At 38.8% G+C, this 14,789-nt stretch overlaps 1 protein-coding gene across 1 annotated transcript in view; it reads right to left on the bottom strand.

The window, feature by feature from the left end:
• Positions 1-14,789, bottom strand: part of LOC124126161 — a 56,936-nt gene that overhangs the window by 29,165 nt on the left and 12,982 nt on the right. Inside the window, exons 3-10 of the mRNA XM_048396634.1 lie at positions 6,991-7,061; positions 6,669-6,842; positions 6,186-6,326; positions 3,064-3,177; positions 1,850-2,107; positions 1,297-1,432; positions 935-1,145; positions 308-466 (exon numbers count right to left, since the gene is read on the bottom strand). Coding sequence (XP_048252591.1) covers positions 308-466; positions 935-1,145; positions 1,297-1,432; positions 1,850-2,107; positions 3,064-3,177; positions 6,186-6,326; positions 6,669-6,842; positions 6,991-7,061 — 1,264 coding nt within the window. The remainder of the gene's footprint in view (positions 1-307; positions 467-934; positions 1,146-1,296; positions 1,433-1,849; positions 2,108-3,063; positions 3,178-6,185; positions 6,327-6,668; positions 6,843-6,990; positions 7,062-14,789) is intronic.

The raw sequence follows: 14,789 nt of genomic DNA, 5'->3' as shown, positions 1-14,789 counted from the left end.
ATGATCATAATATATTAACTTTTTCATGCATGTGTGTAATTTTGTTATGTGTGTAACATGATTAAGCGAACTGAGTAAGCTGGCGTCAATCCGACCATGACCAGATATCACAGCTTGCCAGCTAAATGTAGGAGCAAAGCTGATGGGAACGGGTCTTGAATCCCACAAGCCCGGATGAGGTGTCGAGACCAAGGATCAAATTCTATTCGAATCTGCGCTACCAACCAGACCTTCAATGATCTTGACACTTCTTAGGGACGCAATTCTGTGAGTGAGCTAAGGCATATTATCTGTCACAATAGCATACCTCGCCGCTGTATCTGGCAGATTTAAAGGCTAGTGATTTCTCCACGAGTTGAGAGTCACTTCTGTTGGGATGTTTGTCAGAAAGTTCAAATATCGACACCAAGTAGGAGAACACCAGGACGTCGTCCCTCCATCCCTGCCACGTGACATTGAAAGGAACCTGGAGACAAACGGATACATTACATGTGCATATGACACTCATCAACACATGGACATCACTCACATGTGAACATCATGTAACTATCAGGCCGATTACTGGCCAGTCAAGTAGCATCCAGCACAGTGCAGGTTTTACTCCTGCATTCATTGTGTCCATTAGCCTGGAGACCAAGAGCACATGCATGTATAACCATGTTGCGCCATACTAGACAGACTAGATAATAACTACACTCTTCAGCAATAGTCCATGACATCACAGAAGGTTTGTATGAGGTCATTCCTACAATAGATATCTATAATACTGTCAAGCTACATATATATATGTTTCTAAAGTCTTACAATACTAGAATAATAACAATAATGCAACTATTATCTATCATGTTTCCGTATTTGGTTTACATGTACACTGATTCAGAAATTAGACTCATTGGTCAGCATAATAATTGTTCTTCACAAGTTCTAAAATGACCTGTGTGGGGGTCTTGGCCAGCGATATCATGTCATCTTTGCAGTTCTCCTCCAGATCTACACTGCAGTGATGTGGATCTATGAAGTCAAACCCGAGGATATAATGATTGATTTGTGTCTTCCCTTCGTAGTAGTACGTCACGAGACTCCTGCTCTCCTTGTTCCCCACTGTAACGTAGCCACCATTAGTTGCCTCAAATGTGAATTCCATTCTGAGGAAAAAACGGATAATCAGAGAAGTTCAGTTAGCTAGCATAATATGTACCGGCTATTATATTTGTCATTGCAAATTTACTCAATGGGTATTCGATAAGTTTAGATTGATTATTGTAACAATAAGGCCTCTCATGCCATGTGACTCACATATCTCCATGCTCCACTGGTAAGGAGAGAAAGCTATCCGCAGTCATGTTCTCCTCACAGGTCAACTTAGTTTGATGAGGTGCCGTCTTACTGGGGCCATGGCAAGGTCGTACAGTGCTCATTATGATATAGTCGTCTGGAACATACTTACAACTTAAAACATAGTTTTTGAAAGGACCAAAGGTGAATAAAACCAAAGTGAACATATTTAGCAAATAGCAACTAACAATGGATAACTTATGATATCAATGAAAGCCACAAAACCCTTCAAATAACCATAAGAAGCATATGAGCCAATAGTACAATTCCGTCTGTATCATTAGAACGTGTTTTTAAATCACTCTCAAATGATGATGATACCAGGTGCTTGGGAAAAAGTGAGCGTATCCGGTCCTATCGGTGACACCAGTAGAAAACACATGCAAAGGCAAGTCAACTGCTCATAAGAACAAACACGTGATCATGTGATAAGGTCACAATAGCAATGTCATCCGGCTTAATATTAATCAATGATCATAAATGAATACACTTTGAAAGAAAACAGAGTTCATACTTCTTCTAACTTCAAATGTTGCTTTGGCGTTGATTATGCCAACAGCAAATCCCTCAACATAGGCCTGTCTGGCTGGTAGAGTCGCAGTCATGATGAACTTGGTCTCAAATTTGTAGTAGATCATCCTGGTGTCGTTGATGTTCGACCAGGACTTGTCTTGGGGAGCTCCTTCATTGGGGTTGTCTGGGGCTTCCACCTTGTCCAGGCGCGGGCTGGTCACCTTCAGTGTGTTGTACAAAATAGACGGGAACGTGTCGACTGGAAATACAAGGTGAGTGATGAATACATCCTCGATGATCTAGTGTATCATGCATCGAATTCTTTTGCCCACCAAGTCAGTAGCCAATGAACGAAGAGTAGCATCAAACAAAGTTGATAGGATCTGTCAATCAAGGCCAGTGGCTAGAAAAACTGCAACTGTCAGACTGTAACGAATCATAACAAATGTGTCAGGTGGAAGGCGGATGTGTCAGATGACATGGTCAGTAACCGCCAAAATTATCAGTTTCCCGATGACGGCAAGACACAGTTGGAAAAATACCTCAAGGAATCTATATCCACGGATAATAGAAATTGGTTATTCTCTGACCTTTCTTTACACCCATTCGCAACCTTATCTTTATTTTAAACCCTTTACGAATACCACAAGCCCTAAAAAGCCTCTCACAAGCAAAAGCAAATCTGTGCTGAGCTACAGGTAGGAGCGTTGGAGGTGCTGACGTAATTTCAGAAACAAAACAATGTTGAACCGGATCACACTCTGCAGCCAATTCCAAAGGTTTTTGTAGATAAGAGTGGATAAGTGAATGTTGTTTTAACAGCAGGCAAAAATAGATATATCAACGGCCTTTGACATGTTCCAGTCTGGACCAGGCAAACACGTAAATTAGTAACATCATCAACTATTCACACCACTGTGGTACGAGTACCTGCAATCAACCAAGTCACCAAAATGATCTCTGATCGTCTCCAGGACACAAATGGGGTACTGGCGTCCTACTCTGACCCAGGCAGCAGGGACAGAGATATGGTTGAGTGGAAACTGTTCACCTCACTGTGTGCAGGCCGTTATGGACACATTTTAATGGTTTCAGGAAAACAAGAAAACCAGTGATTGGAAAATATTGTAATACTTTATAATTAAAGTTTGTGCCAATATGTTCCTCTCGGATGTAAAGTGTAACATTGGTTTTATATGTGTATTTCGTTCCTACTTTTCTCGCAGTGACTGCCGCTAAACTCTGTTGTACAGATACAATTCCTTGCATATTCCTCTGCACATTCTCCTGGGTAGCACCGTGTATTGTCACTGCGCCACGAACATGCCTCTGAAAAACACACAGCATACTCGTGTCAGTGATACAGGCGAACTAGGTCGCATTGTATATAACTACAGGCACCATTACTAAAATAGATTATACATTTAATTAAATTTTCAAAATCGCCAAATAACTTTTACCCTGGAACCTCACTACTTTTGTCATAAAATATATCCGCACCAGTCAGTTAAGGTAGAAACTGTAAAACGTTTATCGGGTTATTATGTAAAAAAATTAGGACTAGGTATTAAATCAAATTTAAAGGTATTAAAAAACATTTTGTAATGTTGGTTTCTAAATAAATCAGGCACTTTCGATTACGTGGCATTTGGCCTTTCTTCTTCCTTAAATTTGCAATACTTTCATTCTGACATAAGGGGAAAAGTAGGTATGGCTAAAGTGAGTGAGAGGGCTCATTTTTCGAATTTCGAGTCCCTGGCCCAAGATTACTTTTTACCTACATGTCCAATACCAATCAAAATGGCTCAAATACACGATCATCGTTAAACGTTTGATAAAGGTAACAAAGCACTTTTGTAATCGTAAGAGCCCGACGATTACACCTATTCCGTGAACATTTGTTTATTGATCCAGCCAATGTACCACGAAATCCCTGTCTCAACGATGAACAATAAGTCTTAATACAATCGAGGGAGGACTCTCTTTATATACACAGAAAGTATTTGAGACAAGTGGACTAGCGTGGTATGAAGTTGAAATTGAAACCTTCTTAGAGAATTGCACAGATTCACGCTAAAGCTTTGACTTTTGTGAATCCCCTTCATCACTAGGTCCTCTCTCTAATACTATATTAACTGTGAATATAAAGAAGTTCTTCCTGTATTGTATGAAGGATTATGGTTAATCTCTGAGATAGGAACCGTCATTGGTGGGACTTTTCCTGAGCCCTGCAATATATTCACCTCATCAAAATTATTGCATCACCAATTTGGAAGTATTGGAGTTTATTTTCAATGTACAGATTTTCAAATTGTACCCTGTGTGTTGTCACATCATCTGCTTGTAGAATGGTAAACACCGTTACTGCCCCACCTTGTGGGTGCGTTTATGCGAACCGTATGCACAACTTAGGGGTCAAAATAGAGAAATTAATGTTTGATGACGGAAAGTTCATGCTATTACTATTATTCCTAATTGTTATTAACTTTGAATGAAAGTTCTACCAATTTGAAAGTCTGTTACGAGTGTAACTGAAATACCAAAGCATACTATCCCAGAAAATCAAAGATTGCAAATCACTGGCATACACAAAACTGGCATGACATGTCGGGATATTGTTGCTGTGTCGAACTTTAATCACGCTGTAATCTGTAGACTAATTAGAAAACACACTTTGACTGGACATGTGAGATCAGGACGTCCATGGAAGACCTGTGCCAGAGAGGACACGGTCCTTGTAGGCCGGGGAAATCTTGCACTGTTCTTCATCATCACTAACATACCCACAATAGAGAATCCCTAAGCACCACCAGGCGTCGACTGAATGCAGCAGGATTAAGGTCCACAACACCAATAAGGCGTCCCCTGCTCTCACCCCATTGAATTGTTTGATAGGCATTACTTAGAAGTTGACGGATGATACATTTAGACACAAATTTAAAATTAACAACATCTTTAATACAGTATTTAAGAAGTTTTTATCCATAAAATTGTGTCTACCTTGTCTCACTCCATTATATGCTAGGTATAGTAGCCTGGTGTCAGAATCGAGCATACTGGAAGTTGAGGTCATGGAAGGGGATTCATTGGTCTTACGACAGAAGGTGTTAATTTCACCACGCTGATGGTAGGACTTGTGTGGAGGCAAAGAGGAACATCTTATCATCAGCAAAACATCCAGCAAACAGTGGCCTCAGGATCGGGGATGGTATGGGCATGCTGCTTCTTTGGTTGTATATTTGATGTTTTGACTGTTTAGGGGACAAAGGTACCAAGATACCGCATTGGACGGCTTTGTTGTGCCTCATTTTGATAACCATGCGTTTGCAACTAGTCCTATCTCTATGGACAACGATGCCCTGGTGCACCCTCCAGTGCAGAATCTCCGAGAAGTGACCCGGACATTGCATCAGGAATGGCAACACATACCTCAGTTGAGGATCAGCCTCTGATTTTGAGCATGAGGAGGCGTCGTGTGGATGTGATCCGTGCACCGGGTGGATACACCAGATATTGGCTTACACTATTGATCATCTAACTGCGTCATGGGTACACATTACTTAGACATGAACGTGTTGATCTGTCTATCTCATTCCTGCCAGTACCCATATTTACCCAGTTACAGTCCTTGTAGTCGCTGGCGAATAATGTTGTTTCTTTTCTTTGCAAATGCTCATTTTTCCTTTTATATTTCCTCACAGATTATGTGACGTTAAGTAACACTTTTGATTTGCTTTCAAGCTTCTCTTTACAGTTTTCTTTTCTGATTATCAACAAATTTTTGTGGTGAGATACGTTTGATGAGATTTATATTTCTCGTTGTACTGAATGCTATGGAGCTTTGGAATATAGAACAAAAGAGAACTGGACATGTCTTCAGCCCAAAGTTGTTAATACACACACGGACCTGTTTTTGATTTAACCAACTGTTTCAGGGCAATATCAAGTACTTTACTCTCTTTTCGATACTTTGTGCTATTTCTGTTTATACCCCCATCCACCAGCACAAGTTGTTCAAACACACTTCTGAAAAACCTCTAAAACCTGCCTGTTTGAAACAATAAATGTCGTAAAATTCCAAACATGCAAATGTTCAAAATGAACAAAGTCTTTTTCTCATTCATATGAACAACTGTTACAACAATTTCTACATTTGATTTTTAAATAGGTTCTTATTGTCATCAATTATTGAGATCCTGTGGGCAAGGAAGGCATTGGTAATACCTCGTCCAAATGGAGGTATGCAACATTCTTCTGTGTGTATGTACTGTGGAAGCCAGTATTGAATAATAACTATACCAAAATGGTGAATGGGGTCCACAATTCCCGATACTTACGTATACAGGATTTCTTGTCTGTGGTGATGGCGTACGCTCGTTCCCCAGGCCGATCCCTGTGCACCCCTTCACACCGCGAACACACCTGGTCAGTGAGCGACGTACATTCCTCCAGGTCACAGTAAGGGATGGCCGAGCACACTGTCCGTAGAAAACAGGGCATACAGACACTACCAACCTGGGATCTGCAGGTAACCAAGTGACCAGAAGGTATTTCAGACTTTGTCAACGTAATTAAGATACCCATTTGTGATATATGTATCATAACTATTAAAACAAGTCAGCATCCAATTAATGATTTATTTGCATGAACCAGTCAGAGATGCCAATTTACCAAGCCTCTCTTTAGGTAAATTAACAAATTGTAATTCTACAGATCATTACACTATCGTGGTCATACAAGTTGACTGTATGTGATATGTGAGCGCTCGGTCACTGAGGAATATGTGTGGATATTAGATAAATACACAGTTAATCACTCACTCCGGCATCTGTTTGGGCTGGCATAGAAGCCCATGTTGCAGTTGGTGCATATCTCAGGGAGGCTGCAGGTGCCCCCGCTACTGTGTTTGGCTACGCCGTTGCTGTAGATGATGTGGGACGTTCTGTAGTTGATGTTGCAGGCGCCATTTGGGTTGATGTCATTGTCGCAGATGGCTATGGATGTGGTGATGAATTCAGTAAAGTACATGTCTATCAATAACAAAGCCTTATTCAGCTTACATATTTATATCAATGCACTGAATACTCCCTTAAATATATTTGTCATTAAAAGTATACATTGATTTCATGAAGGTAGTTTTACCGTGGGGACAGCCATGGCTATCGGTAGATCTGTATCCAGATTTGCACTCATGCTCCTTGTAGTATACTGTCCTGTGGGGGAAATAGATCACATGTACGTACAACTTACAACGGCTGCCTGTACACAGATGGATGGATAGATTTAGTGAATGTACAGCCAACACTATCTGTACACAGAGAGTTAGATCCAATGTATGTACAACCTACACTACCTGCACACGGTGAGCTAGATCCCATGTTTGTACAACCTACACTACCTGTACACAGAGAGGTAGATCCCATGTATACACAACCTGCACTACCTGCACACAGTGAGATAGATCCCATGTATGTACAACCAACACTATCTGTACACAGAGAGATAGATCCAATGTATGTACAACCTACACTACCTGCACACGGTGAGCTAGATCCCATGTATGTACAACCTACACTATCTGTACACAGAGAGATAGATCCCATGTATGTACGACCTACACTATCTGTACACAGAGAGTTAGATCCAATGTATGTACAACCTACACTACCTGCACACGGTGAGCTAGATCCCATGTATGTACAACCTACACTATCTGTACACAGAGAGATAGATCCTATGTATGTACAACCTACACTACCTGTACACAAAGAGATAGATCCCATGTATGCAGAAACTACACTGGCTACCTGTACACAAAGAGCTAGATCCCATGTATACACAGCCTACACTGACCATTATGTACAATTTCTGACACACCAAGTGTGAATAAGCTTTATACTTCTGTTGATAAACCACACTGGCACAATTAAGCAAATACCAGTGTATATTTGGTGTGGGCACATATCTAGCTTGTATAGATTTTGTCAATATGAAGCATTCTAGTTGGCATTGCCTAAAAGTCGGGCCGGGCCGGGCCAAGACGGGCCAAAGTGTTACTGGCTAATTACTTCATTATCGGCGATCATACCTACATATAATTGATGCAACATACACACATGACATTAAGGAACAATCACCAAACAAAAAGGTGCATCATAAATAAGTAATTCGGAGTAAATCGCTTGAAAACCAGAAAGTGGAGCTGTGTGTAAGCGTCGCTGATCTTGGTAACATGTAAAAGAGCAATCGTTAAACGAAACAAGATTTGAAACGTATCAAATACTTCTAGCTATCGTGATACACATTTCCATCTGTCGGCATAGCGTTTATATTATAGGAACGTACTATATATCAGTAAATACCACTTTATAATGTCACGGTACATCCTATTTAATGCAGACACGTTGGTTAAAGTAGACCTCTTCTCCCTATACTCTCAACAGTCACACAAGTGTTCGGTCCGACTTGGCCCGGGCTGTTAAAATCAACCTTAAACTCAAATATGTATCATTAAATGGATTAACATTTATAAACTAGTATTATATCTACGTAAATACCACTTTATAGTGTTTCAGATCGCTGTACTTAAAGAAAACAAGGGGCTCAAAGTAAAGCATTTTTACTGTATGTAATCTATGTCAGAAGTGTTCGGTCCGACTTGGCCCGGGCTGTCAAAATCAACTTAAACATCACAGATGTATTATCAAATGGATTCACATCTATAGATTAGTATTATATCCACCTAAATACCACTTTATCGTGTCTCAGATCGCTGTACTTAAAGAAAACAAGGTGCTCAAAGTGAAGCCCTTTTCCCTCTACATTCTCAACATAGTCTCTATCAGAAGTCTTTGGCATGTGTTGGGTCCGACTTGGCCCGGGCGGTCAAAATCAACTTTAAACATACAGATCTATCTTCAAATGTGTTTACATCTATAGATTAGTGTTATATCTACCTATATACCACTTTATAATGTCAAGGTATATCGTACTTAAAGAAAACAAGGGGCTCAAAGTGAAGCATTTTTACTGTATTTTCTTTAGTAAATCTACGTCAGAAGTGTTCGGTCCGACTTGGCCCGGGCTGTCAAAATCATCTTAAACCTCACAGATGTATCATCAAATGGATTCACATCTTTAGATTAATGTTATATCTACCTAAATACCACTTGAGAGTGTCTCAGATCGCTGTACTTAAAGAAAACAAGGTGCTCAAAGTGAAGCCCTTTTCCCTCTACATATTCAATATAGTCTCTATCAGAAGTGTTTTGCTTGTGTTGGGTCCGACTTGGCCCGGCCGGTCAAAATCAACTTTCAACACACATATGTATCTTTAAAATGTGTTTACATCTATAGAATAGTAATATATCTACCTATATACCACTTTATAATGTCACGGTACATCGTATTTAAAGAAAAAAAAGGAGCCAAGTCGGACCCAACACAAGCAAAACACTTCTGATAGAGACTATGTTGAATATGTAGAGGGAATAGGGCTTCACTTTGAGCACCTTGTTTTCTTTAAGTACAGCGATCTGAGACACTATAAAGTGGTATTTAGGTAGATATAATACTAATCTATAGATGTGAATCCATTTGATGATACATCTGTGATGTTTAAGTTCATTTAGACAGCCCGGGCCAAGTCGGACCAAACACTTCTGACATAGATTTTCTAAAGAAAATACAGTAAAAATGCTTCACTTTGAGCCCCTTGTTTTCTATTAAATACGATGTACCGTGACATAGGTAGATATAATACTAGTCTATAGATGTAAAGTATGTGTTGTAATTTTAGAAGCACTTTGCCAGTTATTAACACGTGTCGTGTCAGCCCTATGACATTTGCGAAATATCCACTTGCAGAAAACATCCTGTGCTGGTTTAACATGAATTAGTTAAGGTTAATTAGGGATGCCAGACACGTAGAAGAGTAGTCAAAACACTGTCATTTCCTGCCCAGGACATCACACCCCTGCACGCTAAGGTCGGTGAGAAACCTTCTCATCATAGAAAAGACACAGTCAAGACACTGACTTTTCGGTATGGACTCTCGGTATGTAGCTATAATTATCAGTTAATACTCAATTGAATGAGCAAAACTATACGTTTCTGGACAATTGAGATCTGCCTAGATATGCACGTTTCGTTTTATTATTCTGCAATCCATTTTTAGTATTACCCGCTGGCCCGGCCCGGCCCGACTTTTCTTGGCCCGACTTTTAGGCAATCCCATTCTAGTTAGTTGTGGATACTCTGGGCTACACATACATAACAAAACCCCATGGCCGATGTATTGGTGCCTTGAAATACAACACAAAGGAATCTCGTTTACTTCCAAGTTGTCCTAATCACCGTTTAATTCTACTGCATGCATGGTTGGAGGCAAGATCAAAGTCGCCGTCCAGCATTAATTAGACAGGGTTTTGCGTTTCGCTTTGAACCATCACCCCAACCTGTCGGTAGGAGTTATCTTATCGGTGTGCAAATAATTGTGTCCAGTCTACCACTGGGTTTGAAGCGGTGTCAGTGTCGAATTAGTTTGTGATAGTAGTGACAAAAAACGTTGTATACCGTATATCGTTTGTTACTAACTATCCTCTTATTTGCCAAAAGAACATAATAAAACCCCATATCTGATGAATTGGTGCCTTGATATGCAACAAGAAAGAAAACGGATATTACCAACAGTAAAGTCAGCTAACTGGAAGATCCACTGACTGCTACATTTCTTAGATAGGCTAAACAGTCCTGTTTGAGTGCACTCGACATAACATTCGAAGATTAATAAAATCAATTTTAAGGCTGTACATGCTATGGAACCAGAAGATAATATGTCCAGAACGCATATGTTGTGTATAAGAGGATGTCTATGCTAGAACGTTAGATCACGAAGGCGAAACATTGAAGTAGATACACGAGAGTTGGGACACTGATTGTGTAACAGCAACCATGCGGTCATATAAAGCATTATGAGAACAGGTGAGCCAATATCCCAGTATTACAGGCATTCACACTAGGAAGCAAATTATAGTTGATATAGTATAGCTTTTGTCATAATATATCATAACTGCGTAAGAGAAGGTTTAGGATTCCTTTTGAAAATACTAAAATTACAACTGTTGTTTACCGACCAGAGAGTTTTTTTATGATAAAAAACATTGACTGTTAAATTCTTCTCTCATTTTCCAATGTAGTTCACTTCAAATTTTTTCCCTTCCCCAACTGTTAAGGTAATGAGCCTGTTGAATATACACTGGTATTTGCTTAATTGTGCCAGTGTGGTTTATCAACAGAAGTATAACGCTTATTCACACTTGGTGTGGCAGAAATTGAACATTATGATAGGCTCAGCAGTGACAATAGAGGTCATAAGACATAACTTTATTTGCTTTTCTGGCTACAGACCATGGCATATGAAGATCATACGTAGATATGCTTAAGTTACATGGGCAGCAGGCTAGATTATTTGCAGCAATACAGTGCAAATATTGTATTCAATAATAGAAAAACGTTGATAGATTTTTAACAAACTTACTTTGGTACTATTGAACAAACTGTGGACTTTGAAGACATTTTCGCTTATTGTAATAATGTATAAGTAACAAATCAAATCTCTCTCTAAAATCCACCAGCATTTTTCCTGTCAAACCTAAAACTTGCCAAGCGCCACAAAGTGAGTGTATAATAAAACATGTCAAAATCGATAGATACAATATAGCTGGAAGCTGTCTCTAGGACTGTTATGGGTGTTGATGTATTTTATATTATTACTGGGAAATGTTGAAGTTAGTTACTGTCATTTACTCCAACGTTCTAAATGTCCATCGTCTCAACAGGGCGTCTAATCACTTTGGTTATATATCACTTACCTGTCTCTATGTCTTAAGTTGTTAATCGGTAACTGCTGTCCAAATTTATCAGCTTATCCATCTGTTGTTACAAACTTGACTGATTTGTTTACACAATAAAAAATCCAATTGATCATGAACTACAGAGGCAGTCAAGCACCTGTATCAGAAATGTAATAGCAGCAATGTTACACGTAGTCCCAAAAGCTGGCAACTATTTTGTCTTAATATAAATTGAAAAGATGCTGGCGTGACGTGACATGTAAACTTACTCACAGAAAATATATTTTTCGCGAGAGTGTTGCACAATTTTATAAAAGATGTATTTACAACTTAATAAAACTATAATAATATGAATATTAAAATTCATCATCACTTGTCAAGTTTACTAAAATGTAACCAGTTGGAAGATGTCACAGATAAACAAGGATTCTAACTAAGTTTGAACGTCTTTGACACAGAGGTTTATCCCCACTTTGCCAGCACACAGCAGAGGATTAACAGTTTATGTGAGTCATGCCAAAAACGCTCACAGTAGTTAGTGAGTGAACTCAACTGAGGATTTTACAAGTATCCATAACAACCTATGAAAGCTAACATGTGAATAAACTCCGTTCACTGAAATTTTAATAATTAAGGCACTTGCAGTGACCAGTTAACAAGTAATCAGTGAGATGGTATATAAATACTGTGAACGCCAAACAAAAAATAGACAAATGCACCTGTGAATGGCGTGGTGGCCGTAGCCTTGTATATCAAGGTTTTAAATACAGAGTGAAACAAAGACGAGGTGCCCGCACTCACTGGAATGCTGTCTGCTGCATGTCTAGCCACAAACAACACCTCTAGCGATCTCTTCCAGATCATGACCTGAACTTTGGTATCCCCAGCAACACTCACTATGGTCACCGGGCAAATGTAAAAATCATAAAACCTAACGAGATTCTGTCACGGTGATTGTGAAGATCTCAAATCCTATCAAAAGTCAGGCAACATGGCTGTTCATATTCATTTCCTATATCCTCTTTTAATTAGTGATAAATGTTAGAGTCCCACACAAAACCTTCTCTTATTAATTCTTACAAAATACAAAATAGAAAGTGGAGTGTGTGGAAATGGGGCATATTCCTTCGTAAAATAATAAGACATGAGTGGTGGTGACTGCTTAATCATAATTGTACTATCTAAAGCATACATTTGGCGAACGAAAAACGTTATATTTGCAATCACCAGGAATGACCCCATGTGAGCAAAACTTAAAAGGGGCACTAATCTCTGGCTTTTCCTCGGCTGTCTGACACTGGCCGCTGGGGCTCACTTGCTGCCGTGAGTCGATTTACTCGCAAACGCAACTGAGCATGACAAGAGAGTGAGCTACCGTCTGTAAAGACAGCGTAAATAAACTTTGAGGCAATATTTGTTTTACGCATTTTTGAACACTCCCGGCTGACACATAACATTTTCAAAAAGATTTCATTGTAGTTTTTCAAAAACATTTTCGTCAAAACATTTGATTAGAAATATTTTACATCTATTCAAAATGTTATTGAAATGTTTCCAAAATTTTATTTAAGAACATCATGCTATATCAAAGGCGAAACTATTTCATAACATGTTATGACAATGTTTTCAACAAATTGCAGAAATGTTTTGCCAGAACATATTTCACGAAATGTTATCATCATGTTTTAAATACATTGTGCAAACACATGTAAAATCATCCGAATAAGGTGTAAATGTTTTATAATTACTCAAAATGTTATTGAAATGTTTTTCAAGAACATCATGCTATAACATAGGCGAAACTATTTCACTGTTATTACAATGTTTTCAACACGTTGCAGAAATGTTTGGCTAAAACATATTTCACGAAATATTATCATCATGCTTTAAATACATTGTGCACACACATGTAAAATCATTCGAATAAGGTGTAAATGTTTTATAATTACTCAAAATGTTGTTGAAATGTTTTTCAAGAACATCATGCTATAACATAGGCGAAACTATTTCACTGTTATTACAATGTTTTCAACACGTTGCAGAAATGTTATGTCAGAAACTATTTCATGAAATGTTATTGAAATGTTTTTAAAATGTTATTCAAGAACATCATGCTGTTACATAGGCGATACTGTTATTGCAACACATTGCAGAAATGTTATGCTAGAACATATTTTCATGAAATGTTATCGCCATGTATTTAAGTGAGTACCGATTACGTGGCTGTGGATTGGTAATGCAGTAATCAAACATTTTCACAGAAGTTACAGTTTAATCTGTAGACTAAATGTCTAAAGAACATATAGCAAATATGAGTAAGACAAAACTTCACATGAGTTGTTTGTTGCTGATCACAGTGTTACAGGCAATTACATTTAGTCGCGCATATTTTGCGGGGGCGTGAGAGAGACGTTGAGAAGTGAATAAATATAGATCTATGGTCAAAGACGCATTCTCTCACAATTAATTATTTTTCATGACTAGTTATTGAAAAGTTTTAAAACGTTTTTGAAAATGTATCACAAAAATAAATGTTTTTGACATCTTCTTAAAACGTTTGTAAAGACTTATATCACAAAAACGTTTCGAAGACAATTTTAAAATGTTGTGACAAAATGCCTTCATCAGTTTAAGTTCATTTTCAAAAGCAGTGTCCGCTTATCTTTGCAGTATCTAAATGGCATTGTGTAAATATAACATTTGTTACATTTGACCACTTTCTAAATGGCATTGTGTATTCATAGCTTTCGGCCATGGGAGGGATACACAACGTATGTGATCTCGGGGTGCTTTGCAGAGCGCGAATCACTTAAAAGGGATGTATAGCGATTCGCCTAACAACAGTGCCTCACTTTCAGCCGCTTGCAAGCGAAACAATCACTGGCTGAGGTCGCTTCATTCTAAAACCAAAAGGGCGGCTGACTTTTATTATGTTCTTCTACGTCAAGGCAACCAAGCGGTAGTTGCGCCGGCATTTTGGAAGAGTGCACATGCACTTCGAACTGTTGAAGCGATTAATTTGCTTTCTCTAAGCGATTCGTGGCTTACAACGCGCTCCTACACTACCATTCGTCGGATTTTCATTTT

This window comes from Haliotis rufescens, unplaced genomic scaffold, assembly GCF_023055435.1.
Source record: "Haliotis rufescens isolate VD_foot unplaced genomic scaffold, xgHalRufe1.0.p SCAF_16, whole genome shotgun sequence".
Taxonomy (NCBI): domain Eukaryota; kingdom Metazoa; phylum Mollusca; class Gastropoda; order Lepetellida; family Haliotidae; genus Haliotis; species Haliotis rufescens.
This window is presented reverse-complemented; position numbering and strand designations above follow the sequence as displayed.